Below are 26,540 nucleotides of genomic sequence, written 5' to 3'. Positions count from 1 at the left end.
TTATATTAACATGTATTTCATACTTCTCCAACTATTCACACATTGATTATTTTATCAAAGCAGCCATATCAGAACACAGATAATATCTAAAACAGGAACTGAGGATCAAAAAGTTAATCTTTTTACTTTGTGGTTTTACTTCAGGCTTTTAATTTTAGCATTAGTTTTGTGTAGGCCTCAGTGATTTACTTTCCCAATTTCAAAGCTTAGTAAGTATTCTTCCCACCATTCAGAGATGTCACTTTGAATGCTAGTGTTGATATAGTGTATATGCGTCTCTTAAAAATTTGTTCTATGTGCCTGTTCAATCTGGTCTCTTGGTGAACTCAACATAATCCTCCATCTTTCTCCCTTGCCAGGAGTTCAGTGTATTCCACAAAGAGCAGCACTTCTCAAATCCATGTTAAATTTCCTCAAGAAGGCCATTCAAGACCCTGCTTTCTCAGACGGCATACGACATGGTATTTGATTTTAGATACTTTCTTGAAGGATGTTTGACTTTCTCAGAGATTAGTGATTTTGATACTTTCTGATGTTACTCTTTTTTTGTAAGACAGGCTTAAGAAAAGGCCTGCCATTTTGAATAGCCTTTAGTCATTTAGTGTCACTTTTCCTAGACCTAAGGATTCTAGCCATTTTCATAATGATTCACCTATGTTTTTCCTTTTTCAGCTTTTGACTCTGTGCTCACTTCTGGCCTGCTACTTCACTTTGTCTGTGTCTGTATTCTTTTATTCTTTGATCCACTGTTAAGAGGCTATTTCATGGACAAGGAATGAATAATAGAATGTGAGGAGGAGACAAGTAGAAACCATTAGACTGGAATCAGCACAAGAGTTTGTTTACCACAGTGGTGGTACACATAATATATTGCTCCATCAACCCTACCCATCAAACTACTCCTGGACTAATCATATTCTCCTTGATGTTCACTTTTCTTTTCTCTTAGTGATGGATGGTTCTCTCCCTACCTCCCTGAAGCACATCATCAGCAATGCAGAATACTATGGCCCATCACTTTTCCTCCTAGGTAAGTGGTGTTAATAATTGGTTATACCAAGCTGGAATGACCTGCCAGTTCTCTGTGTATTTTACATTCTTACAGGGTTTTATTGTCCACATTTGTCCACTGTGTGATTATGTATCTTTCTAGTTAGTGATGAAATAAAGATCAGAATTCAGTTTCAAATATCCATTTCTGGAATGCCAAACATAAAGTATATAAGCAATACGTTATAAACCATGTGTGATAAGTACTGTTGTACATTTGTGCCATACTTACTGCTGCAAGTGTGAGTTTTTCAATGGTTAGTCCTTAATCTTGGTCCAGAAAATTCAGTCAGCATGGTTTCCATTCTTAGAATTGAATGTCAGACCCCACAAACTACAGTATAGAAAATCATTTCTCACTGTAGAAAATGCAATTTCAGAAGCTGTGGATACTTTGTATTTGTAAAAACATCTTTGCAATTTTATGTTGGCAATACTTTGAGTATTGCTGTTGTTAAAACCTCATTTTTGTTAACTGGCATTTATTGAGTGCCACATATTTAGGACAGTGTTTGAGATATTTAGCTTCTAGAATTCTCCTTAAACCTAAAGGAATGGGGATGCCTGGGTGCCTCAGTCATGTAAGCATCCGACTCTTGATTTCCACACAGGTCATGACCCCAGGGTCCTGGGAACAAGCCCCATGTCGGGCTCTGTGCTAAGTATGGAGCCCGCTTAGGATTCTCATATTCTCTCTCCCCCCCCCACCCAACCCTCTCACCTCGTCTCTCTCCCTCCCTCTCTCCCTCCCCCTTTTCCTCCTCCTCCTTTCTCTCCCCTTCTGCCCCTCTCTCCTCATCCGCAGTCTTTTCTCTAAAATACAAATGAAAGAAACTAATGGAATGTAATGGGAAGTGTAGAAATAAAGGAAACCTCCTTGTACCAGTAACACATGTTTTTTTGATACTTTGGGATGTCTGGAGGGAGTAGTTTTGGCTACTTCAACTTGGTACTTACTCCCCTGCTGAAGCAAATTAGGATTTTTAAATTTAAAGTTTATGTCCTATGACCTTGCTAGATTCACTTTGTAGTTTATAGTTACTTTGTTTTTATTTTTAAAGATTTTTTTCAAGTTTATTTATTTTGAGAAGAGAGCACATGGGTGATTGGGGGAGGGGCAGAGAGAGGGAGGGAGAGAACCCCAAGCAGGCTCCATGCTCAGCACAGAGCCCACACCCTGGGATGATGACTTGAGCTGAAATCAAGAGTTGGACACTTAACCGAGCCACGCAGGCACACCCCCATAATTGCTTTGTTAATTTCTTAAGCTATTCTATAGTTTTGTCATCTACAAATAGTTCTTTTTTTTAATTTTTTTTTTTTTTTGCTTTTTATGTCTTCGTGCATTGGCAAAGATTTCCAATACAGTGCTAAATAGAGGTGGTGAGAATGGGCCTTTTTGCTTTGTTCACGAACTCAAGGGAAAAGCATTCAGTATTTCACCATTAAGTTTGAGGTTAGCAGAAGGTTTTGTTCCTCTTTGTCAGGTTGAGGAAGTGTTTCTTTGTATTATAGCACCTCCATCTTGACATAGACTCCCTCCCAAGGTTAGGTTCATATGACAGAACTCATGATAGCAGCCTTTTGGTATGATTGAAGATTTGTTACACAGGTAGAGAAGTCCCAAGTCAAGATGCAGAGAAGGATGGTTCTTTCTGGGAGGAAACCCCAGAACAGAGAAAAGCCAGGTGCACAGGCATCTTATAAAGGGGAAGTTTAAAGGAGGCAGCAAGAGGACACATGTGGGGTGTGGGCAGGGAGCAAGTGAGGCCTCTCAGAATGACGCAGGAAGCCAGAAATGAGACTTAGAACACTAAAGCAAACATTAGTGGAGGGCAGAATTCCTTCTCTAGAGTCCTGATTCATCCCTGATGTTTGAATTAACATAGCAACCTTCCTGGATTCCTATAAATAAACTTGTACTTGAGAGGGACCAGATTTGCAAAGCCAATTTAAAATAATTAGTCCAACAATTACTGTTTTAGCTCCATAAGTGATACTACAGCCTTTCACCCCAGGCAGAAGGAGAGAGCCAGGAAACAAAATTAATGGGGTTTTGAGAATCTCTTGGCACATTTTTATAATATAGTTGGATGTTTAGTTCTTTTATTTTGTTTAAGTATTCTGGATACTTGAACCTGTATATTAGCCCACATGCAGCAGGAAGTCCCATTTAAGGCACAAACACCACCTTAAAATAACAGTAGGTAGTTAAATGCCAATCTTTTTACCAACTATCATAGCAGCTAGACTCCTTTTTCCCTCATTAAGGGCTTCTAAGGCTTGAGGTGTTTGATTTATATGGTCGGCCAGTTGTGCCATTGTTGAGATAGTCTCTATAAAAGGTATCTGTGTTACAGAATTAAAAACACCTAAGGTGCAGCTCAATATAATAGATAAAAAGATGGCCCAGTGCTCCCTTTTATGGCAAAACTTGATGAAAGAGCTAGACATTCTGGTTGAAACTAGGGTACCTGGGTACTAAATGTTCATAGGACACAGGTCATCGTATGGGTTAGAAGGGAGCAGTTGATGGAGTAGAATGTATGACTTTGCTGTACAGGAGTTGTGTCATAGATCCAGTAGCCTAAGGTGGTTGGAGGGTGGAGTTTCTAGTGGCCAAATTATATCAGGGAAGACATGCAAGGGCAAAATAGTCTCAACGTGGTGGAGGGTATCATTGTGTCGACTGGATTGGTGGGGGAAGCTGGAAGGGCATGAAGGAAGTCAGTGAAGAAGCATCTGGTGAGGTTGTGAAGTCTTGTTCAACAACTATGTGCTGAAACCAACCAAATAAAGATTCTGACTCCTCCCAAATTCAGCCTCTGGCCCTTTTACCCCACTTTTATACCCAACTGTATCCCTTTTAACTTTTCTAACTGCCTTTTCTTCTCTCTCACCGTCTGTCTTAGTGCTGCCACATTTTAACGTGTTCATGTCTGCTTGTGCTCTATTCCTAGCTTAGCTGATGCCAACACTATGATGTTTATTATGGACTGCTTAACCGGAGAGGGTGGTAGGTAGTCAATATCAATCCTGAAGACCTTCAAGGGGACAAGAGTTACTTATATAACTGATTGCCTGGGCTTGGGCACCTGTTAACATTGCTAGAGTTTTAGTGCTCACGTTACGTTCTCTGTTAATATTACATAAATATTGTCTGTCAGGTTGAGGAAGATGGGAAATGTTGGTACAGTTATGGTGGAGTAATGGAAAGTGAAGTGTGGGACTGTCAGATAATGGGGCTCTTGGAATGGTGACAAGTGATGTGGCCACCCATTACAGGTGCAGTTAATATTTGGGGGTGTCACCACTGAGCCTGGGACTACCAGTTGTACTGAAATCATCATCTAGGATGCTGGGTTGATAGGAGTCCTGGCCTAGCCCAAAACCTTTAACGGAAGGCTTTATACATTTGAGAAATAATTACAAAAGTGACTGAATGTCAGTATGACATTGTGTCTAGGAGTTATAGAGTAATTTCTTACAGGGAACTGTGGACTGATTGAATATCCCCAAATAATTGAGGTCATAGCATGGGCATAGAGGAGACCAAAGAGTGTGGCATTGATTGAGTTGGAATGGTAGATTCCTAGACCCAGGCCATGAGCCAAATCAGGTATTGCCAGGCCAACCAGAACCAGAATGTTCCATAATATTTTCAGATCTGTTGTGGTCTATAGGTCTTGGTGTGGTGGAGGTGCCCATTTATTATGGAAGTCACAGGTATTGTTAACCCAGATTCTATAGTGGTTTGCTGTTCGTTATCTCTCTAATAGGGTGGATCAAGAGCTAGTCCTGTTTGAGAAGGTTAGTACTGGGAACTAATCTAAGATCTTCCTTTCCTCTTTAGAAGAACCATAAAATTATAGGTGTGGAAACAGGCAGGCACCAAGACCTACATTTCCTAGCAAGAGGGACCTCCAGTTAACCAACCTTTGAAACTATTATATTGGGAAAGGTCTTCAGCAAAGACCTTCTTTTTGTGGCATACAGAGTAGTCTGAGAGGGTGAAGGCCTTCAGTTTTCAGTGGATTCCTTTGTTACCTAACTCTCAATACAGGCACCAATCTAGCATAGGTTGCACCAGGATAAAAAAGTCTTTAAGTGAGGAGGGATTGATTCTATTTAGGTATTATAGATTCATACGTGGAAATTGTCCCTTTTGTGGCTAGAGAAGGAATAGAGAGGTCCTTGTTGAGGATTTTGTTAGGATGTCCTATGACTTAAAATGTTGACAGTTGGGGCGCCTGGGTGGCGCAGTCGGTTAAGCGTCCGACTTCAGCCAGGTCACGATCTCGCGGTCCGTGAGTTCGAGCCCCGCGTCAGGCTCTGGGCTGATGGCTCAGAGCCTGGAGCCTGTTTCCGATTCTGTGTCTCCCTCTCTCTCTGCCCCTCCCCCGTTCATGCTCTGTCTCTCTCTGTCGCAAAAATAAATAAACGTTGAAAAAAAAAATTATAAAAAAAAAAAATGTTGACAGTTTAGGATAAGAAAAAAGTGGGCAAATAGAGACCAATTCAGTAGACCATTGTCCATTTCATAAATTTAAGAGCATGTCTGTAAGTAGATTATTAGGTTTTTGTATTAGGTCTGCTGTCTGCAGGTGATAAGTTGGAAGTCCCAGGTGGTGCCTTGTTTGTACTGCCCATGCTCAGACTGAATGGATAAAATGTGTACCCACATCAGAGTCAGTGTTATCTGGATGCTAAAAGGAAACTAACATTTAATGTGGCCTATATTAAGTGTTGGTAGTAGCATGGCAGGAAGGGTAAACCAAGAACAGGCTTGTATAACACTGAATCTTTGTGAGGGCATAGTACTTGAACCAGCAGATAGGGACAGTGGCTCGATAAAATGAATTTCCCAGTCAGAGAAGGGGTGTTCACCCCTTTGTATGTATTCCCGTTGACTATGACACCAATGGCAGGACGTTGTGCAAAGATCACATTGGGAGGCTGGAGCTTGGGCCAAGGCCAGTAGCATTGGATGCTGTGGCATTTAGCCCAAATTTTAAACGTTCCGGGACTGCGATGGCTGGAGGTCTCATAGGACCTGTTGAGCCATGGGCCAGGAATAATATCTGAACTTATTTGGAAAGTATGAACAAGTCAGTTAGCTATGGCATAAGTATGAGCTTCCTCTGTGGCAGTCTTGGCATGAGTGGAGACATCAGACTTCAATTCTAATATGCAAAGTTTGAGCAGCAATATATTCCCAGTGTAGAAAGCCCTTTGAGCACCATCCTGAATGTGGTAACTTTTGAGCCCATTGACCAAAAAACCAATAAGGCCATTAGCTATCATCCAGGTGTCTATAAAAATGTGAACAATGGTCATACCTTTATTGAGGTGTGTCCTCCAGTACTAGAATGACTGCAGTCAGCTGTCTAGTTGGGCTGACTCTTGAGCCCCATCCTTTATCAGAAGTGACCTGGTCATGAGTTAGAAAGCGACAACTTTTCCAGCAGGCTCCATCACATGTAATTGGTGTTATTGCCATCTGTAACATAAATAGACTCCCTTTCTACTGGATTTCCTACTCAATAAAGGTTATGTCCCTGTGCGTTTAAGACAAAAGCCTGAGGCTGTAAGTTCACACTTTGACTTATTTTGGACCTTTTAACTATAATTTACTTTGTCTGCTCTTCACATTTTAAAAGATGTTTCAAGTATTCAATCCACCCTTTAGTTGTTTTCGGCAGAATGATTTATTCATACAACTATTGTGCCTTTTTTATCTTGAAGAATTTTGTATGTTGAATTTTTTGTGACTGCCAATGTTTTTCTTTTTTCTCAAGTCTTGTGTCTTCTGTTAATTTTTTTTTCATATTCTGAGTCTTAATTTTCTTACTCCTTTTTTTGTAATAGTTATTCCTATATTGTTTTATTGACATCTAAACTTTAAAAATTTCTCAGTTTGTCTTCTGCCAAGCTGAATAAAATAAGACCTTCAACCTGCCTTCACCCCTTTCTCATCATTTTCTTTGTCTTCTTTTTTTAGTAACTCTTGATTTTTCCTTTCTGATTCATTTTAATTTTGTTGGAGTGCATCTTTGGGTAATTTTTAAAGTGTTAATACTTCTTTTACTTTCAGAATTTTTTAGACCTTTCTCCATTGTCTTCTAATGTTACATAGTGTAGATAACCATGATGTTAAACTGGTTCTTGTTCCTTTGTAGGTAACTTCATTTTCTCTATTCTTAGAGTTCACATATTTCACCAGGATGTATTTCGTTCCGTTTCTTTTCAGTATTCTCTCATAGCACTTGGTTAGGCCCTTTATAATATCTGAATATTTTTTTTGCTTCAGGAAAATTCCTGAATTTGGTTCCTCTTACTTTTTCTCTCCAGGAAGCCCTATTATATAGCTAGTAAGCCTACCACATTGATCGCATGTCACTTCCTGAGAGAATTTCTCTCTATAATTTTTCAAGATGCCTACTGAATTATCAAACTTCTTATTTGTTACAAACTTTTAAATTTTCTATTTCCTTATTCTTTTAAATTTTTATAATGTTTATTTTTGAGCGAGAGAACTAGCAGGAGTGGGGAAGGGGCAGAAAGAGAGGGAGACACAGAATCTGAAGCAGGCTCCAGGATCTGAGCTGTCAACACAGAGCCTGACATGGGGCTCGAACCCACGAACCGCAAGATCATGACCTGAGCCAAAGTTGGACACTTTACCAACTGAGCTAGCCAGGCGCCCCTCTGTTTCCTTATTCTTAAGGGACCCTTTGTCTTAACACACCATTGCTGTTTTATGGGTTTTGTAGATTCTAGTTTCAATTTAATCATTAATTTTTTGAGAGTTGTCTTTCATTATTTAACTCTTAGGAGTCAGTTGCTAGGTCCCATATGGAGCCAGTTGGATTTTGTGTGTTTCCTTTTTTAAATTCTAATATTTGGTCATCTGTTAATTTTAAAAGAGGGATTAAACTGTCAGATTGCATTAGTAGCATTATGGCATAGCCTTTTAGTTAGACCTCTGGAAAATAAAAATTAGATGTCCTAGTAACCTCTAGTAGAACATTAGTTTTAGTTTATGAATACTAAATTTTAGTGACCCCTTGGAATTAAGACATTTGTAAAAAAAAAAAAAAAAAAAAGAAGAAGAAGATCTACGGAAGGGTGTATTATATACCAGTAGGAACCCGCAAAAGGACTTAACTTTTCCATAAGTTTATAGCCCATCACAAATCTCAAAGACCATTGACAGCTGTTGGTCCCCAGTAATTGTCATGTATTTGCCATTTCAATGACATTTGGAATAGATGAGAGGTGCTCTATTCACCATCTTAAACTGATAAAATCCTTTGGTATCATTTAGATATCAGGTATCAGCATTACAAGTTTGTTTTACACATGGTTTATTAATATTGTATGTGTGTGCACCTCTTTGTCAGGTTTTAAAATAAAAAATTTTAAATCTCTTAAAATGAGCTGGCAAGCCTTGTCTTAATGGCTCTTAGAAGGTTTAATAACACTCCCATCTAAAACTTTTGGTTCAGTGCCTTTCTGTTACTTGGTATTTTTACTTCTAAAAATTCTTGTGGTTATTGGTGTAGTCTCTTTTGCTATCATATCTTGGGAATCAATTTTTATGACATTTTCTTACAAAAGCATTGCATTTCACTCATTATTAACATACAGTTTGTAAAAGAACTTTATTGTTCTGAACCCGGTTAGATCCTTTGTTTCATTGCTGACATATTGCTTGCTTTTCTTAGATTACCCGTAAGTCTGTAAGCTTTTTCAGTCTTTTCAAATGGCTAGTTATTGGTTTTAATTATTCATGCTATTTGCTTGCAGTTTCACTAAATTTTGTGTTTTTTCAATTATTTCTAGCTTCACTTTTGATTACCTTTTAATGTTAATTTCTTCTTGACATTGATATTAGTCTTTATAGCACTTTTTTTAACATTTATTTATTTTAAGAGAGACTGAGCACAAGCAAGGGAGGGACAGAGAGACGGTAGGGACAGAGGGTCCAGAGTGGGCCCTGGGCTGACAGCAGAGAGCCCAAGGCAGGGCTCAAACTCATGAACCATGAGATCATGACCTGAGCCGAAGTCGGACACTTAACTGACTGAGCCACCCAAGTGCCCCGACAGCACATTTAAAATATATTGTCAAAAATTGGTCAGAATAATACCTAAGAACTCTTAATAATGCTAATGGTGTGTTAAAATTGGTGAAAGGCTTTTTAGAAGACATTTTGTCTGTTCCATCAGTTACGTTTATATTTACCTCAACCCAGCAAACCCCTCTCCCCAATTTTAGATATTTTTTCTGCTTAAACAAAAAAGGATATGCTTTTAGGTTTATCAGTTCTCACAGTTGTGGACTAGTTTATATCCACAGAGGTTCGTGTATTTAGGGGAATGGTATGCAGCCAGTCAAATTGAATGAACTACAGTGACTGGGAAAAATAAAGGAGTATGTATGATACGTATTATAATTTAGAAGAAATAGGTTATATAGCAGTATAACCTCATCGTTATAAAAATATGCTCATTAAATCAATGTTTTTGTTTTTCATTTATATATTTAATAAAACTACATACTTTTAAGATGAAGAACATGATCTGGTGGTATATAAAAAAAGTGATTTCTATAATCAACCTAATTAACAAGGCATCCACATAGTTACCTTTTTTTTTTTTTTTTATGTTATGAGAGTACCTGAAATCTCTCTTGGTATATTTTTCAGTATTCAGTATGGTATTCATAATTATTTTTATGCCTGTACATTGCCCATAAAAATCTTGAAGGTTTGTCACCAAATTCTTAATAGTGATCTTTTGATGAGCAGTGAAGTTTCGTTTCAGAGGCATTTCATTTGTTGTATATATTGAGTTGGTTTTTTTAAGCCTTTGGAGTTTTGTTAATACCTGTAAAGAATCTCCCACTTTCTCATATTTCTTGTCTTTTTTAGCTACTGAAGTGGTGACTGTGTTTGTATTTCAAGAACCATCACTGCTCTCCTCACTCCAGGACAATGGATTAACAGATGTCATGCTTCATGCACTACTTATCAAAGATGTGAGTCCTTTTCTGCTTTTGTGTGAAGATTGCTCTGTATGTACCCCTCCCCACAGAGGATGATACAGAGACATACACCCTACTATCTCTGTGCAGTACCCTGGTCAAAGTTTCCTGGCATCTACATCTGAATTATTTTAGATGTCTTCAAACTCACTTTATCTTCTCTCTAGGTTCCTGCTACCCGTGAAGTCCTTGGCTCCCTCCCAAATGTATTTAGTGCACTCTGCTTGAATGCCCGAGGTCTTCAGTCATTTGTACAGTGTCAGCCTTTTGAACGTCTTTTCAAAGTTCTTCTGTCTCCAGATTACCTACCAGCCATGCGAAGGAGGAGGAGCTCTGATCCTCTTGGTAAGTCACCAGGATTTATCTCATAATTGGTGCCAATATTTTAATTCTTTTTATTTATTTATTTGTTTATTTATTGTTATTTTTTTTAATATATGAAATTTATTGTCAAATTGGTTTCCATACAACACCCAGTGCTCATCCCAAAAGGTGCCCTCTTGAATACCCATCACCTACCCTCCCCTCCCTCCCAACCCCCATCAACCCTCAGTTTGTTCTTAGTTTTTAAGAGTCTCTTCTGCTTGGGCTCTCTCCCACTCTAACCTCTTTTTTTTTTTTCCTTCCCCTCCCCCATGGGTTTCTGTCAAGTTTTTCAGGATCCACATAAGAATGAAAACATATGGTATCTGTCTTTCTCTGTATGGCTTATTTCACTTAGCATCACACTCTCCAGTTCCATCCACATTGCTACAAAGGGCCATGTTTCATTCTTTCTCATTGCCACGTAGTATTCCATTGTGTATATAAACCACAATTTCTTTATCCATTCATCAGTTGATGGATATTTAGGCTTTTCCCACAATTTGGCTATTGTTGAGAGTGCTGCTATAAACATTGGGGTATAAGTGCCCCTATGCATCAGTATTCCTGTATCCCTTGGGTAAATTCTTAGCAGTGCTACTGCTGGGTCATAGGGTAGGTCTATTTTTAATTTTTTCAGGAACCTCCACACTGTTTTCCAGAGCAGCTGTACCAGTTTGCATTCCCACCAACAGTGCAAGAGGGTTCCCGTTTCTCCACATCCTCTCCAGCATCTATAGTCTCCTGATTTGTTCATTTTGGCCACTCTGACTGGCGTGAGGTGATACCTGAGTGTGGTTTTGATTTGTATTTCCCTGATGAGGAGCAACGTTGAGCATCTTTTCATGTGCCTGTTGGCCATCTGCATGTCTTCTTTAGAGAAGTGTCTTTTCATGTTTTCTGCCCATTTCTTCACTGGATTATTTGTTTTTTGGGTGTGGAGTTTGGTGAACTCTTTATAGATTTTGGATACCAGCCCTTTGTCCGATATGTCATTTGCAAATACCTTTTCCCATTGCGTTGGTTGCCTTTTAGTTTTGTGGATTGTTTACTGTGCAGAAGCTTTTTATCTTCATGAGGTCCCAATAGTTCATTTTTGCTTTTAATTCCCTTGCCTTTGGGGATGTGTCAAGTAAGAAATTGCTGCAGCTGAGGTCAGAGAGGTTTTTCCCTGCTTTCTCCTCTAGGGTTCTAGTGGTTTCCTGTCTCACATTCAGGTCCTTTATCCATTTTGAGTTTATTTTTGTGAATGGTGTAAGAAAGTGGTCTAGTTTCAACCTTCTGCATGTTGCTGTCCAGTTCTCCCAGCACCATGTGTTAAAGAGACTGTCTTTTTTCCATTGGATAGTTCTTTCCTGCTTTGTCAAAGATTAGCTGGCCATACTTTTGTGGGTCTAGTTCTGGGGTTTCTATTCTATTCCATTGGTCTGTGTGTCTGTTTTTGTGCCAATACCATGCTGTCTTGATGATGACAGCTTTGTAGTAGAGGCTGAAGTCTGGGATTGTGATGCCTCCTGCTTTGGTCTTCTTCTTCAAAATTACTTTGGCTATTCGGGGCCTTTTGTGGTTCCATATGAATTTTAGGATTGCTTGTTCTAGTTTCGAGAAGAATGCTGGTGCAATTTTGATTGGGATTGCATTGAATGTGTAGATAGCTTTGGGTAGTATTGACATTTTGACAATATTTATTCTTCCAATCCATGAGCAGGGAATGTCTTTCCATTTCTTTATATCTTCTTCAATTACCTTCATAAGCTTTCTATAGTTTTCAGCATACCGATCTTTTACGTATTTGGTTACATTTATTCCTAGGTATTTTATGCTTCTTGGTGCAATTGTGAATGGGATCAGTTTATTTGTCTTTCTGTTGCTTCATTGTTAGTGTATAAGAATGCAACTGATTTCTGTACATTGATTTTGTATCCTGCAACTTTGCTGAATTCATGTATCAGTTCTGGCAGACTTTTGGTGGAGTCTGTCGGATTTTCCATGTATAATATCGTGTCATCTGCAAAAAGTGAAAGCTTGGCTTCATCTTGGCCAATTTTGATGCCTTTGATTTCCTTTTGTTGTCTGATTGCTGATGCTAGCACTTCCAACACTATGTGAAACAACAGCGGTGAGAGTGGACATCCCTGTCGTGTTCCTGATCTCAGGGGGAAAGCTCTCAGTTTTTTCCCCATTGAGGATGATACTAGCTGTGGGCTTTTCATAAATGGCTTTTTTGATGTTTAAGTATGTTCCTTCTATCCCGAAGTTCATGAGGGTTTTTATTAAGAAAGGATGCTGAATTTTGTCGAATGCTTTTTCTGCATAGGTTGACAGGATCACATGGTTCTTTTCTTTTATTAATGTGATGTATCACGTTGATTGATTTGTGAATGTTGAACCAGCCCTGCATCCCAGGAATGAATCCCACTTGCTCATGGTGAATAATTCTTGTTATAAGCTGTTGAATTCGATTTGCTAGTATCTTACTGAGAATTTTTGCATCCATATTCGTCAGGGATAATTGGCCTGTAGTTCTCTTTTTTTACTGGGTCTCTGTTTGGTTTAGGAATCAGTAATACTGGCTTCATAGAATGAGTCTGGAAGTTTTCCTTCCCTTTCTATTTTTTGGAATAGGTTGAGTAGGATAGGTATTATCTCTGCTTTAAATGTCGGGTAGAATTCCCCAGGGAAGCCATCTTGTCCTGGACTCTTATTTGTTGGGAGATTTTTGATAACCGATTCAATTTCTTCACTGGTTATGGGTCTGTTCAAGCTTTCTATTTCCTCTTGAGTTTTGAAAGTGTGTGGGTGTTTAGAAATTTGTCCATTTCTTCCAGGTTGTCCAGTTTGTTGGCATATAATTTTTCATAGTATTCCCTGATAATTGCTTGTATCTCTGAGGGATTGGTTGTAATCATTCCATTTTCATTCATGATTTTATCTATTTGGGTCATCTCCCTTTTCTTTTTGAGAAGCCTGGCTAGAGGTTTGTTAATTTTTTCAAAAAACCAACTCTTGGTATCATTGATCTGCTCTACACTTTTTTTAGATTCTCTTGTTTGTTTCTGCTCTGATCTTTATTATTTCTCGTCTTCTGCTGAGTTAGGGGTGTCTTTGCTGCTCAGCTTCTATTTCCTTTAGGTGTGCTGTTAGATTTTGTATTTGGGATTTTTCTTGTTTCTTGAGATAGGCCTGGATTGCAATGTATTTTCCTCTCAGGACTGCCTTTGCTGTATCCCAAAGCGTTTGGATTGTTGTATTTTCATTTTCGTTTGTTTCCATATATTTTTTTAATTTCTCCTCTAATTTCTTGGTTCACCCACTCATTCTTTAGTAGGGTGTTCTTTAACCTCCATGCTTTTGGAGGTTTTCGAGACTTTTTCTTGTGGTTGATTTCAAGCTTCATAGCATTGTGGTCTGAAAGTATGCATGGTATGATCTCACTTCTTGTATACTTATGAAGGGCTGTTTTGTGACCCCGTATGTGATCTATTTTGGAGAATATTCCATGTGCACTCGAGAAGAAAGTATATTCTGTTGCTTTGGGGTGCAGAGTTCTAAATATATCTGTCAAGTCCATCTGATCCAATGTATCATTCAGGGCCCTTGTTTCTTTATTGACCGTGTTGTCTAGATGATCTTTTCATTTTGTAAGTGGGGTGTTAAAGTCCCCTGCAATTACCACATTCTTATCAATAAGGTTGCTTATTTTTGTGAGTAAATCTTTTATATATTTGGGGGCTCCTGTATTCGGCGCATAGATATTTATAATCGTTAGCTCTTCCTGATGGATAGTCCCTGTAATTATTATATAATGCCCTTCTTCATCTCTTGTTACAGCCTTTAATTTGAAGTCTAGTTTGTCTGATATAAGTATGGCTACTCCAGCTTTCTTTTGAGTTACAGTAGCATGATAAATAGTTCTCCATCCCCTCACTCTGAATCTAAAGGTGTCCTCAGGTCTAAAATGAGTCTCTGGTACACAGCAAATAGATGGTTCTTCTTTTTTTATCCATTCTGATACCCTATGTCTTTTGGTTGGCACATTTAATCCATTTACATTCAGTGTTATTATAGAAAGATACGGGTTTAGAGTCATTGTGATGTCTGTATGTTTTATGCTTGTAGCGATGTCTCTGGTACTTTGTCTCACAGGATTCCCCTTAGGATCTCTTGTAGGGCTGGTTTAGTGGTGACAAATTCCTTCAGTTTTTGTTTGTTTGGGAAGACCTTTATCTCTCCTTCTATTCTAAATGACAGACTTGCTAGATAAAGGATTCTCGGCTGCATATTTTCTGTTCATCACATTGAAGATCTCCTGCCATTCCTTTCTGGCCTACCAAGTTTCAATAGAGAGATCAGTCACGAGTCTTATAGGTCTCCCTCTATATGTGAGGGCACGTTTATCCCTTGCTGCTTTCAGAATTTTCTCTTTATCCTTGTATTGTGCTAGTTTCACTATGATATGTCGTGCAGAAGATCGATTCAAGTTACATCTGAAGGGAGTTCTCTGTGCCTCTTGGATTTCAATGCCTTTTTCCTTCCCCATATCAGGGAAGTTCTCAGCTATTATTTCTTCAAGTACCCCTTCGCACCTTTCCCTCTCTCTTCCTCCTGTGAAATACTAATTATGCGTAGATTATTTCTCTTTAGTGCATCACTTAGTTCTCTCATTTTCCCCTCATACTCCTGGATTTTTTTATCTCTTTTTCTCAGCTTCTTCTTTTTCCATAATTTTATCTTCTAGTTCACCTATTCTCTCCTCTGCTTCTTCATTCTGAGCTGTGTTCGTCTCCATTTTATTTTGCAGCAGATTAATAGCATTTCTTACCCCCTCTGGCTGTTCCTTAGTTCCTTGATCTCTGTAGCAATAGATTCTCCGCCGTCCCTTATATTGTTTTCAAGTCCAGTGATTAATTTTATGACTATTCTAAATTCACTTTCTGTTATATTGTTTAAATCGTTTTTAATCAGTTCATTAGTTGTCGTTATTTCCTGGAGGTTTTTTTGAGGGGAATTCTTCCGTTTGGTCGTTTTGGATAGTCCCTGGAGTGGTGAGGACCTGCAGGGCACTTCCCCTGTGCTGTCTTGAATAACTTGCGTTGGTGGGCAGGGCCGCATTCAGACCTGATGTCTGCCCCCAGCCCACCGCTGGGGCCACAGTCAGACTGGTGTGTACCTTCTCTTCCCCTTCTCCTAGGGGCGGGATTCACTGTTGGGTGGCATGGCCCGCCCAGGCTACTTGCACACTGCCAGGCTTGTGGTGCTGGGGATCTGGTGTATTAGCTGGGGTGGATTGGCAATGTGCACAGGGGCGGGAGGGGCAGGCTCAGCTCACTTTTCCTTCGCTTCAGGAGGGGCCCTCTGCCACCAGGAGGGAGTCAGACCCACCAGAGGGATGGATCCGCAGAAGCACAGCGTTGGGTGTTTGCGTGGTGCAAGGAAGTTCCCTGACAGGAACCTGGTGCCAAGATTTTAGATGTTAGATGGTTATCAAGCCACCAATTGGCAAGGAAGTCCTTTCTTGAACTCACATCGTTTCTCTGGCTAGATTTGCTAAGCTTAATGGGAATTATCACTGTAATTATCGTTGTATCACTATTTACGTTGTATTGCAGGTAGAAAAGAAGACTTCATCCTTATCCTCTGCTCATATTTTCATGCTTCTCAACAGTTCAGTGTGTGTGTATGTGTATGTGTAAGTTCAGGGTTTTAATCTGAATTGGGACAAGTGTTGGGAAAACCAAACTTCGGCCATAGAAACTTTTTCCTTCCTAGGCCACCAAGGGGACCAGATCATGTCCCCAGGTGCCCCTGAGTGGCTCCAGGTCTCTGGGTGTGCCTCCAGGCCATATCCTCAAGCTCCAGTTGGCTGCAGGGTTTGGGCTGGTCAGAAGCTAAACTGTAGGGGCGCCTGGGTGGCGCAGTCGGTTAAGCGTCCGACTTCAGCCAGGTCACGATCTCGCGGTCTGTGAGTTCGAGCCCCGCGTCAGGCTCTGGGCTGATGGCTCGGAGCCTGGAGCCTGTTTCCGATTCTGTGTCTCCCTCTCTCTCTGCCCCTCCCCTGTTCATGCTCTGTCTCTCTCTGTCCCAAAAATAAATAAACGTTGAAAAAAAAAATTAAAAAAAAAAAAAGACGCTAAACTGTAGTAGAGTGACTTGCAGAGACTACACCCCCTCCTCTTGGGTCAGGGCAGGAGAGGCAGTCCCAGATTCCCCTATGGGCTCCCGGGTAGCAAGGCCTATACTGTGCTTCTACCACAATGGGAGAACCTGGGGGAGCAAGAATTATCCAGTGAAGATCTTGGGGGCGAGGTCACTTAGGGCATGGGGTCTGACAGAGGCGGCAAAACAGAGAGAAGGAGGGTCTCCTTGGGAGTCCACATTTCCACCTGTCATCAGTCTGTGCCACTGAGACACCTCAGTGACCAGAGCTTGAAAGATGCTGACGACTCTTTTCCGGTGACCTTTTAGATGTCAGCAACAAAGGAGTGGTGTTCCTCAGACTATCAACCATTCGTTATTAAATGTACGGTTATGGTGCTAGTGAGAAATGGGTATTAGGGGCAGTAGATTTCCAGGCCCACCATCTAATCTGTTGCAACAGGATTTATAAAGTCCCAGGGTGTTGCTCCTCGTGATCTTCTATTCTAATGTTCAAATCCCTACGATACTAAGAAATTAATAGATTTTTTTCTCAGTGTATTTGAGGCCAGATTATTACAGAATAATGAGAAAGTAGGGCTCCGGAATCTAGTTTTCACAAATGTGCTTTGTGCTTTCAGCCACCACTGTAGCATTCTAGCCAATATCGTTCTTAATTGGGGCAGCCAGTGTGTTAATGGTTTTATGCTCCTCTCTCTCCCTCCCTCCTAGTTCAGACCTTGGCATTAGAGATTGCCAGAGTAGAATGTAGAATATGTGGTTATTTTAAAATGTTTTCACTAGGACCACCTGGGTGGCACAGTCGGTTGGATATCCCACTCTTGATCTCAGCTCGGGTCATGATCTCATGGTTTGTGGGTTCAAGCCTCACAATGGGCTCTACACTGATGGTGTGGAACCTGCTTGGGATTCTGTCTCTGCTTCTCTCTGTCCCTCCCCCACTTGTGTGCTCACTCTGTCTCGCAAAATAAGTTAAAAAAATTTTTTTTAATGTTTTCGCTAGACTGATAAAGTTCCTTTTTCCTCCCCAGTGATTTGCTTTCAGAGGTTGGTGTGAATTCATTTGAGAAAACATGGCATTAGAAAATCACAACAACCTTCTCAGTTTCTTCTTTCCTCCTCATATTGGCAGAGAAAATAGCTCAAGCTTTATTTTCTTCAGTCTTTCTAACAGTTCATTTTTTGCTTTAAGGGGATACCGCATCTAACCTGGGGAGTGCTGTTGATGAGCTCATGAGACATCAGCCCACCCTCAAAACAGATGCAACAACTGCAATCATTAAGGTATGAAGTGATAAGGCTGACCGTGGGCATGAGAGAGCAGTTAAGGGGGAGTTTTTAAGAAAAAGCTTGGCCTACTGGAGGTCATTGGGATTCTTGGCCTATGCCTAGAAGATGATTATGCCTACCTTATTTTCTCCTTATCCTTGGGTTGGTCCTTGCTCCCCCCCCCCCACCCCCAGAAAGTCACTTAAGTATTATTTTCTTCTGTAGGGTATTAACAAGTTGCCAGAATTTAGCTTCTATTTGTAAAAGCATATTAGTTTTTCTAACCTTTGTTTCTTGATATTTTTTTTCACATTTAGTAGCCCTGCCAGTTACAGTATAGTATATGCCTGGTGCTTATGAATTAGGACATGGAGTCAGGTTAGTCACTTAACAGCTATGTGATCCTGAACAAGTTACTTCATGAAACTTCAGTTACCTTGTGTGTAAAATAGGATCGATGACTATATTCCAGGAGTGATGTATGTTACATACATGTCAAGATAAAGTGTTTTGTGTCAGCACTTCTGTGTACAACACATAGAAAATGCTCCAAAAATGTGTTAGTTGTCCCATTTCTTATTTACTAATAAATAATATTTCCTGTGTCTTTCAGTTACTTGAAGAAATTTGTAACCTTGGAAGAGACCCTAAATACATCTGTCAGAAGCCATCAATCCAGAAGGCAGATGGCACTGCCACTGCTCCTCCTCCAAGGTCTAATCATGCTGCAGAAGAGGCCTCTAGTGAGGATGAGGAGGAGGAAGAAGTACAGGCCATGCAGAGCTTTAATTCTGCCCAACAGAATGAAACTGAGCCTAATCAGCAGTAAGTGTTTACAAGACAGGTCCCCTAGCCTTGTGACCTTGGGCATGTCATTTTCATCCATAAAAGCTAGGGAGTTGGATTAGATCATTATAAGGTTCTTCAAACCCTAGGAGTCTTGTTTTTCTTTCTTTGACCATTGTGTATCATTTATCCTTTCATATTTAATTGTATTGGTTGCCTTAGGAAGGTGTCCTTCTTAAAAAGTTCATGAAATTGAATCAGTTCACTATATCAAGTTGATGGGCTTCTCTCAGAGAACTTATGTTCCCATTGTTGGTATAGTATTCGTATCATTGCTTAATTGTTTGCATAAGTGAGCACATATGAAACATACTTTTGAAGCCTGTCTCCTAAGAAGTCCTTAAGAATTACAGGGATTTTTTGTGGGTCTTTGTTTTTTGTTTGATTACTATCTGTTCATTCCAGATAAATCAGAAGTCTTTGGAATGTACTGTATGGTTGTAACCAGGCACAGTAGATTTTCCTTCTTATTTCTATTGAAGGTTTGTTTTATATTAAAATTGACTACCTAGATGGTGAAATGGGGATGGGGGTGGGTTTAAAGACTGCTGGCTGATAGTGACTCTTTGAAGCTTATATTGTTCACATGCTAGGAATGAAATGTAACTATTGTAGTTATAACTCTTAGGGGTGTGATCCCTCTGGACTGTCATGCATTTATTCATTTAATAAGTGCTCTTTTGGTTTATAAATAACTAGTTCTGAGAAAAGCAGGAATGTTTTAGGTGTGGATATGAATGGGTTTAGGCTAGTGTTGAAGGATTGCTGGGAACTTAAGAGAAAATTATGGTCAAGTAGATAGAAGGAGTGAAGGCCTAGACTCCAAAATCGGTGCCTTTTTACAACTCTAGGAAGTAATGAGCCTGTTGGTATGAGTTTTTGTTTTCTTTTTGAGGAGAGGCATTAACCACTAAGTACTGTAAATTGCTTTGTTGAGCAGATGTCTTACCCTTGTCTGAGAAGGCAACTTTACCTTCATTCTAACAGCATCTTCTATTTTGATTAAAATGTTCTCTTTCTGGAAGAGGAGGACACCTGAAAGAAAGCAAGACTTCACATGCAAAGGAGTCAGAATCAGTGCTTCCTTGCCACATCCTTGATTGTCTGCCACCCTGCTGAGATATGATTTCCTTTCCTGGCTACAAAACAAGAGAAGGATTTCTTAAACTTGAGAGGTGGGAGGGTGGTTTTGAGTGAAGCTGGGCATGTTCATCTGCATATAATGTTTTCTCTGCCTGGACATCTTACACCTTAGATCTAACATGCCCAGATTTCAAGCTGTCATAGTAAATTGACATTTTCTCATGGCCTCATGTTTTTTCACTCCATGCTTTTCTTAGGATATGTGTCACCGTGTTATAGCCATATTTATCCCCATCCGCAGATTATCTTATCTCCTTCTTTTCTATCTACCAAATTCCTGCAAAGCCAGCTCAGATGTCTCATTCTTAAAGGAGCTTTTCTTTTTTTTTTTACCTCCAAAGGGGGAGTTGATCATGTTTACTATTCTTGCATGACGTTTTCAGCCTGGAAGCCAAAAGATGAAGATAGTGAAAAAAAGTGGTTACCAGTTTGCTCCTAGATGTGGATTAAGAACCATTATTGGTTTGTTTTCTCTCTCATTCTCCTCCCTAACTTCCATCTAGCAAATGAGGGAAGTACCTGGGTCCCATTTCATAATATTACTTTGGCTCTTTGCCATTACCGTTGTTTTTTTACAAAGGGACAGGTGTTTCATCTGGGCTAGAACCACACCTGGACTCCTTAGCTGTAGAGATGGATCTCTAGGTTCTTTCCCAGGAGGTACGGTCAGGCTGGGGTGGATGATTACTGTAAGTAGGGATTGCTGTAGTGGTTGAGGAGGAACTTTATAGTCAAGGAAAAGTCGCAGTCTTCCCATGGAATCATTTCACTCCTGGCTTATAGACACCTCCCCCCCCCCTTTGTAGTAAGTTCTTCCCTGTATTCTTCAAATATCCTTGTCAAACTCTAGCTCTAGGTATGTCATCACTGAAGCCACTGTCTAGTCTGCATTTTGATGCCTGGTAAATCTTTATTTACATCTTGAGGACTATTAACTTCTTGCCAGTTTTCTTGCCCTCTCTCTCCCTCCACCTCTCCCTTCTTTTATTTCTGCCCTTTACCCAAATGTCTTCAAGGGCCTATATCCAGAATGCTCCCTATTCGACTGAAGTTTTGACCCTTCCTAGGGTTCATCTTTGAGGTAAATTGTGTTTCATTTTAATAGATATTGTGGGTTTCCCCCCTTTTGTTTCTTGCAAAAGCCAAGATTGGGCTTAAAGGCTTCGTTTCCTGCAGCTATGGCATTACTGCAGCCGCCTTGTCTGTGGTGCAGCATTTAAGTATTTGAAGCAAAAGACCTGATCACAGGTTTTGGATATTTCAGGGACTGTTGTGATACAAGTATAAATAGTTAGGGAAGGAGGGCTTGGGTGTTGGCTTCATCTTTGATTAACTGTTCTGAATGGTTTGTCAATCTAAGCATGGAATTTTGAACAAAATTAAATTCCATTTCCTGCCGTCTATTGTAACTTTAAACCTGATGCAAGAACATGGTAAGATGTTGTATTTGTTTCTTTGCCTAGCTCCTATCTTTAAGCAAATGTGTCAGTAGTCTCAATCGAACTTACTGTTTTCATACCGATGAATTCGTCCTATGATAGTTTGCCTAAGATAGGATAGTTTCTTTTGAGATATGTGCAAATGCTGAGTTTGTTAAGGCCTGGTTTTTTCTTTTGTGCTCTCAACCTAGGCAGGCTAGAAAAGCTAGCTTCAGATTTGATTTCAGTTTTTTCTTTTTCCTTGTGCTGTACTAAAGACTAACTTAAAGAAAGAACCTAGAATTTCGTGCTGTTTCCCTTTCCTTTGTTTTCTTGCACTAGTATTGCGAATTTGTGTAACTCACTCTTTTCTCCCTTAACAGGGTTGTTGGTACAGAAGAACGTATTCCTATTCCCCTCATGGATTACATCCTTAATGTGGTAAGATTCATGGTAGGGCAAACTGAGTAAAGGAGTGTGTTATTCTGGAAAACGTGTGGGATTACCAAATAGTCCAGTGATTTTTGCATTTATTTTCACTGGAGCCTTTACAGTGCAGAACAGTGGGCAAATATGTGCAAACCTTGTTCTGTGAGACTGGTTTGCCAAAAATGGACAACACTCTTCCCCTTTTTTAGATACTCCCAATTTTCTGTTCATTGCTACTATTCCCAATTGGAATCCAAGCAGAAGAGTGGGATTTGTTAGGCCAGTCCAGTATTATATTCTATGAATATGTCCAACATATATTTTTTCCCCATTATTTGCTAGATTTCCCATTAATTTCTCTTTTGTATAAAAAAATAGTAATGTGACGTTTCGTTTTAACTTCCCGTGTGTCTCAAGAAAAAAGTAAAGAGTTTGAATTTTCCCAGAATTATTTCTCTATAAGGGGAAGCCCACTTAGCAATTATTCTAACCCACTAAGCACTTCCAAGACTTCCAGAGATGGTATCTTTTGTGCCTGTGTGTTTGTTGCCCACATTTTATTTTGTTACCCTTAAAAAATGCTTTGTTTAGTCCAAACCACTCTTCCAGAGTTCTAGTTTTCATTTGTATTATGGGCACATTGAGGGAAAGTATCCATTTTTGCTTCCAGGGGAGAGGTAATGCACTGTCACACTAGGAGCAAATTAAGAGAATTAGATCTGATTTTGCCACTAATTCATGGGTGTGGCTCTGAGCAAGTCATTTATCCTCTCTATGCTCTCAAATTATATAACTTTAGGTAGCCAAAAAGGTAGATTGGGGAGAAGTAATCATTCGTATTTGTGGTGTTTGTTTTTTGTTTTTTGTGGGTGTTTTTGGCAGATGTTTAGGGTCCATATCATCTCTATACTTACTTACCTGAGGTTTTGGTATCTTAGAAAATACTGATTACATGAATACAAGGCTACCCCTGTTCTTACTCCAAGCTGGCCTTTTAGTTCCAGGTGTTAGTCTCTAACATTTTCTTTTTCATTTTCATTACCTAGATGAAATTTGTGGAATCTATTCTGAGCAACAATACAACAGATGACCACTGCCAGGAATTTGTGACTCAGAAAGGACTCTTGCCTTTGGTCACCATTTTGGGTCTTCCCAATCTGCCCATTGATTTTCCTACATCTGCGGCCTGTCAGGCTGTTGCAGGTGTCTGCAAATCCATATTGGTAAGAGCATCTGGCTAAATATTTTCATTTCTTTTTAGAAATCAATTTTGCAGTACTTCTGTATACATGTTTTTATTGTGGTCTCCCTTTACCTACAACCAAAAAATAATGAAGAAATTTGTGGTTATGTGCTACAGGTGAATTTTGTGCCTAATAAATAGTGTGTCACATCATTTCTCATTGAAAAGTTGAAGTTGTTTATTGTTCCTAGGTTTGGTACATGGTTCTAACATTTGAGTTTATTGGAAGAGAAAGTATATCTTCAAGAATGTTTTGGAGCTGGGTTTTATTATGTCATCCTTTCTCATAGATGCTTTTAACACAATCTGGTATTGTTTAGTTAATGTAGTTTTTTTTTCCTTTTTCAAGATTGTTCAAGTTTTGCCAAGAAATTAAGTGCTTTATTTTTTTTAAATAGTGGTAAAATACACAGCACATGATATTTACCACTTTAACCATTTTTAACTGTATGGTTCGGTAGTGTTAAGTACATTCACATTGTTGCAAACCAATCTCCAGAAGTTTTTTATCTTGCAAAACTGAAATTCTGTACTCATTAAATTACAACTCTGCATTCCCCTTGCCCTCCCAGCCCATGGTAAATTTGTTCTACTTTCTGTCACTCTGAATTTGACTGTTCTAGGTACCTCATGTAATTCATAAGCTGTTTGTCTTTCTGTGGTTGGGTTATTTTGCATAGCATAATGTCTTCAAGATTCACCCATGTTGTAGCATATGTCAGAATTTCCTTTCTTTTTTTGGCTCTATTATATGTGTAAGCCACATTTTGTTTAACCATTCATTCACTGATAAACATTTGGGCTACTTCCACCTTTTGGCTATTTTGAATACTGCTGAAATGAACACGGGTGTGCCTGTATTTCTTCAAGACTGTGTGTGTGGGGGGGTGAGAACACTTAAGATCTATTCTCAGCAAATTTCAAGTACATAATATAGTATTAACTATAGACACCATGCTTATATTAAATCTCCAGAACTTATTCATAACTGAAAATTTGCCCTTTGACCAACATCTCCACATTTCCCCCCAGCCCCTGGCAACCATCATTCTGCTCTCTGGTTCTTTGAATTTAACTTGTTTAGATCCCACATAAAAGTGTGATCATACTCAAGACTCCTTTCAGTTCTTTTGGTTATACACTCAGAAGTAGGATTGGTGGACTATATGGTAGTTCAATTTTTAATTTTTCAAGGAACCACCATACTGTTTTTCATAGTTCCACCATTTCACATTCTGACCAACAATGCACAGGGGTTCCAGTTTCTCTGCATCCTCACCAACACTTGTTAATTTTCTTTTTCTTTGTTTTTCCTTGATAGTAGCCAACCTAGTAGGTATAAGTGCAACCTCATGGTTTCAGTGTGCATCTTTCTAATGATTAGTGATGTTGAGTACCTTTTTATGTGCTTATTGGTCATTTGTGTATCTTTGGAGAGATGTCTACTCAAGTCCTTTGCCCATTTTTTAGTGGGGTTTGATTCTTGTTGTTGAGTTGTAGGAGTTCTTTATATATTCTGGTTACTCCTTATCAGATAAATGATTCGCAATATTTTCTCCCACTCTATGGGTTGCCTTTTACCTCTGTTAATAGTGTACTTTGATGCACAAGAGCTTTCAATTCTGATGAAATCCATTTTATCTTTTTTTCCTGCCATTGCTGTGCTTTTGATGTCAAATCTAAAAAACCATTGCCAAATCCAGTGTCACACAGCTTTTACACTATGGCTCCTTTTAGGTGTTTTTATATTTTTAGCTGCTACCTTCAGGTCTTTGATCTATTTTGAGTAATTTTTTCATATGGTGTAAAGTAAGGCTCAACTTCATTCTTTTGCATGTAGATACCCAGTTTTCCCACCACTATTTGTTGAAAAGCCTGTTCTTTCTCTTGCACCTTTGTCTTGAAACCCTTATCAAAAATCATTTGACTGTAGATGTAAGGGTTTATTTTGGGGCGTTATTCTGTTCTGTTGGTCTTAAAGTCTGTCTTTATGCCAGAACCACATTTTTATTACTGTAGCTTTGTGATAAGTTTGGAAATCAGGAAGTTTGAGATCTACAACTTTGTTCTTTTTCAAGATAGTTATATCTATTTGGGGTCCCTTGAGATTCTTCTTAAGGATTTTAAGAGAGAGATTTCTATTTCTTACCCCCACCCAAAGGCCATTGACCTTTTCATAGGGACTGCATTAAATCTATGAAGTTCCTTTATTAGCTGGATTGTGCAATGGCAAGTAATTGCTGCTAAAAATCAGTAATCCAGTTGCTTATGGACTTGGAAGGGTCCATAATTGTGACATAGCTGTAATTAATGTTTTATTTTGCTTTACTCTTTGCAATATTTAATTAAGTGCTATTCATAAGAGAGAGAGGAGAAGAGGCTGTGATCCATCTTTATCCTACCTCTAAGATACTGTGTGAGAATGGATAGATGTGTTTAAAGCCACAGGAAAGACACTTAAGTTCTCCTGTCTTTGGATGACAGAATTTTCTGTGGACTCAAAAAGCAAATTACAAGGGCCATATAATCTTGAGTCATCTCATAAAAAAGGAGATTGCCTAGCTGATACCTATTCTAGAATCACCTCTTATTTTAGGAAAAGAACAGTTGTAATACCGGTTTACTTCCATGCTTTGGAACCTTGCCTAATATTGCTCCCTATTGAGAAAAATTTGTAATTAATCACATAGTGTGGAGTCCTTCCTGTAACAGTATTTCAGTTTGGCCATCACAAGCTTTTAAATATGATTGGCTTACCACATTTGAAAGCCTCTCATTTGAGAGAAGTAAAACGTTTCTCTAGGAGGCATTTAGGTATGTCCTACCTGCATTCATATTTTGGCTCTGCCATTTACCCAGATGGGAGACCATGAGAGAAGTAAAATGTTTCTCTAGGAGGCATTTAGGTGTGTCCTACCTGCATTCATATTTTGGCTCTGCCATTTACCCAGATGGGAGACCATGGCCAGGTTTGAAATTTGTGAGACTTGTCTTGCACTTCTTCCGTTGTGACTATTAAAGACATGATGCATATGAAATTCATTGTACATTAATGATTTAATTATTATTCTTGTTTCAGACACTGTCACATGAACCCAAAGTTCTTCAGGAGGGTCTCCTTCAGTTGGACTCCATCCTTTCATCCTTGGAGCCGTTACACCGCCCAATTGAATCCCCTGGGGGCTCAGTGTTACTGCGAGAACTGGCTTGTGCTGGCAATGTTGCTGATGCTACCCTCTCAGCTCAGGCCACACCTCTACTGCATGCACTTACTGCTGCCCACGCCTACATCATGATGTTTGTTCATACTTGCAGAGTTGGACAGGTAAGAACTGGGGGTGAGCAAGTTGGTTTAAAGCTGGTAAAATACCTGTGGCATATACTGGGCATCTTACTGTGCTTAGAAGCAGTTCTACCTGGGCTAGCTGCTAAAAGAACAGATTTTTTTTCAGTGAGTAATGTAGGTTTATGTTTCAGGTTGCTGTCTAGTTTCGCTTTGCCTTAGTATTTTTTTTTTTCATTAGAATTTGGGTTACCATATAATTTGTTTTCTGAATTGGACTTTGTTGAGAGGA

General features: G+C 39.4%; 1 protein-coding gene across 9 annotated transcripts in view; it reads left to right on the top strand.

Moving 5' to 3' along the window:
• Nucleotides 1-26,540, top strand: part of HUWE1 (HECT, UBA and WWE domain containing E3 ubiquitin protein ligase 1) — a 172,760-nt gene that overhangs the window by 77,882 nt on the left and 68,338 nt on the right. For all 9 annotated transcript variants that reach the window (XM_047093660.1, XM_047093663.1, XM_047093664.1 and 6 more), the window contains 9 exons: nt 360-461; nt 950-1,030; nt 9,986-10,092; nt 10,266-10,443; nt 17,810-17,901; nt 18,500-18,711; nt 21,677-21,734; nt 22,769-22,945; nt 26,045-26,290. In XM_047093660.1, coding sequence (XP_046949616.1) covers nt 360-461; nt 950-1,030; nt 9,986-10,092; nt 10,266-10,443; nt 17,810-17,901; nt 18,500-18,711; nt 21,677-21,734; nt 22,769-22,945; nt 26,045-26,290 — 1,253 coding nt within the window. The remainder of the gene's footprint in view (nt 1-359; nt 462-949; nt 1,031-9,985; nt 10,093-10,265; nt 10,444-17,809; nt 17,902-18,499; nt 18,712-21,676; nt 21,735-22,768; nt 22,946-26,044; nt 26,291-26,540) is intronic.

Source organism: Lynx rufus, unplaced genomic scaffold, assembly GCF_022079265.1.
Source record: "Lynx rufus isolate CCGP_SWC_20201006 ecotype Redwood Valley unplaced genomic scaffold, mLynRuf1.p SCAF_35, whole genome shotgun sequence".
NCBI lineage: Eukaryota > Metazoa > Chordata > Mammalia > Carnivora > Felidae > Lynx > Lynx rufus.
The sequence above is the reverse complement of the archived record's forward strand: the minus strand, read 5'-3'. Positions and strand labels throughout refer to the sequence as shown.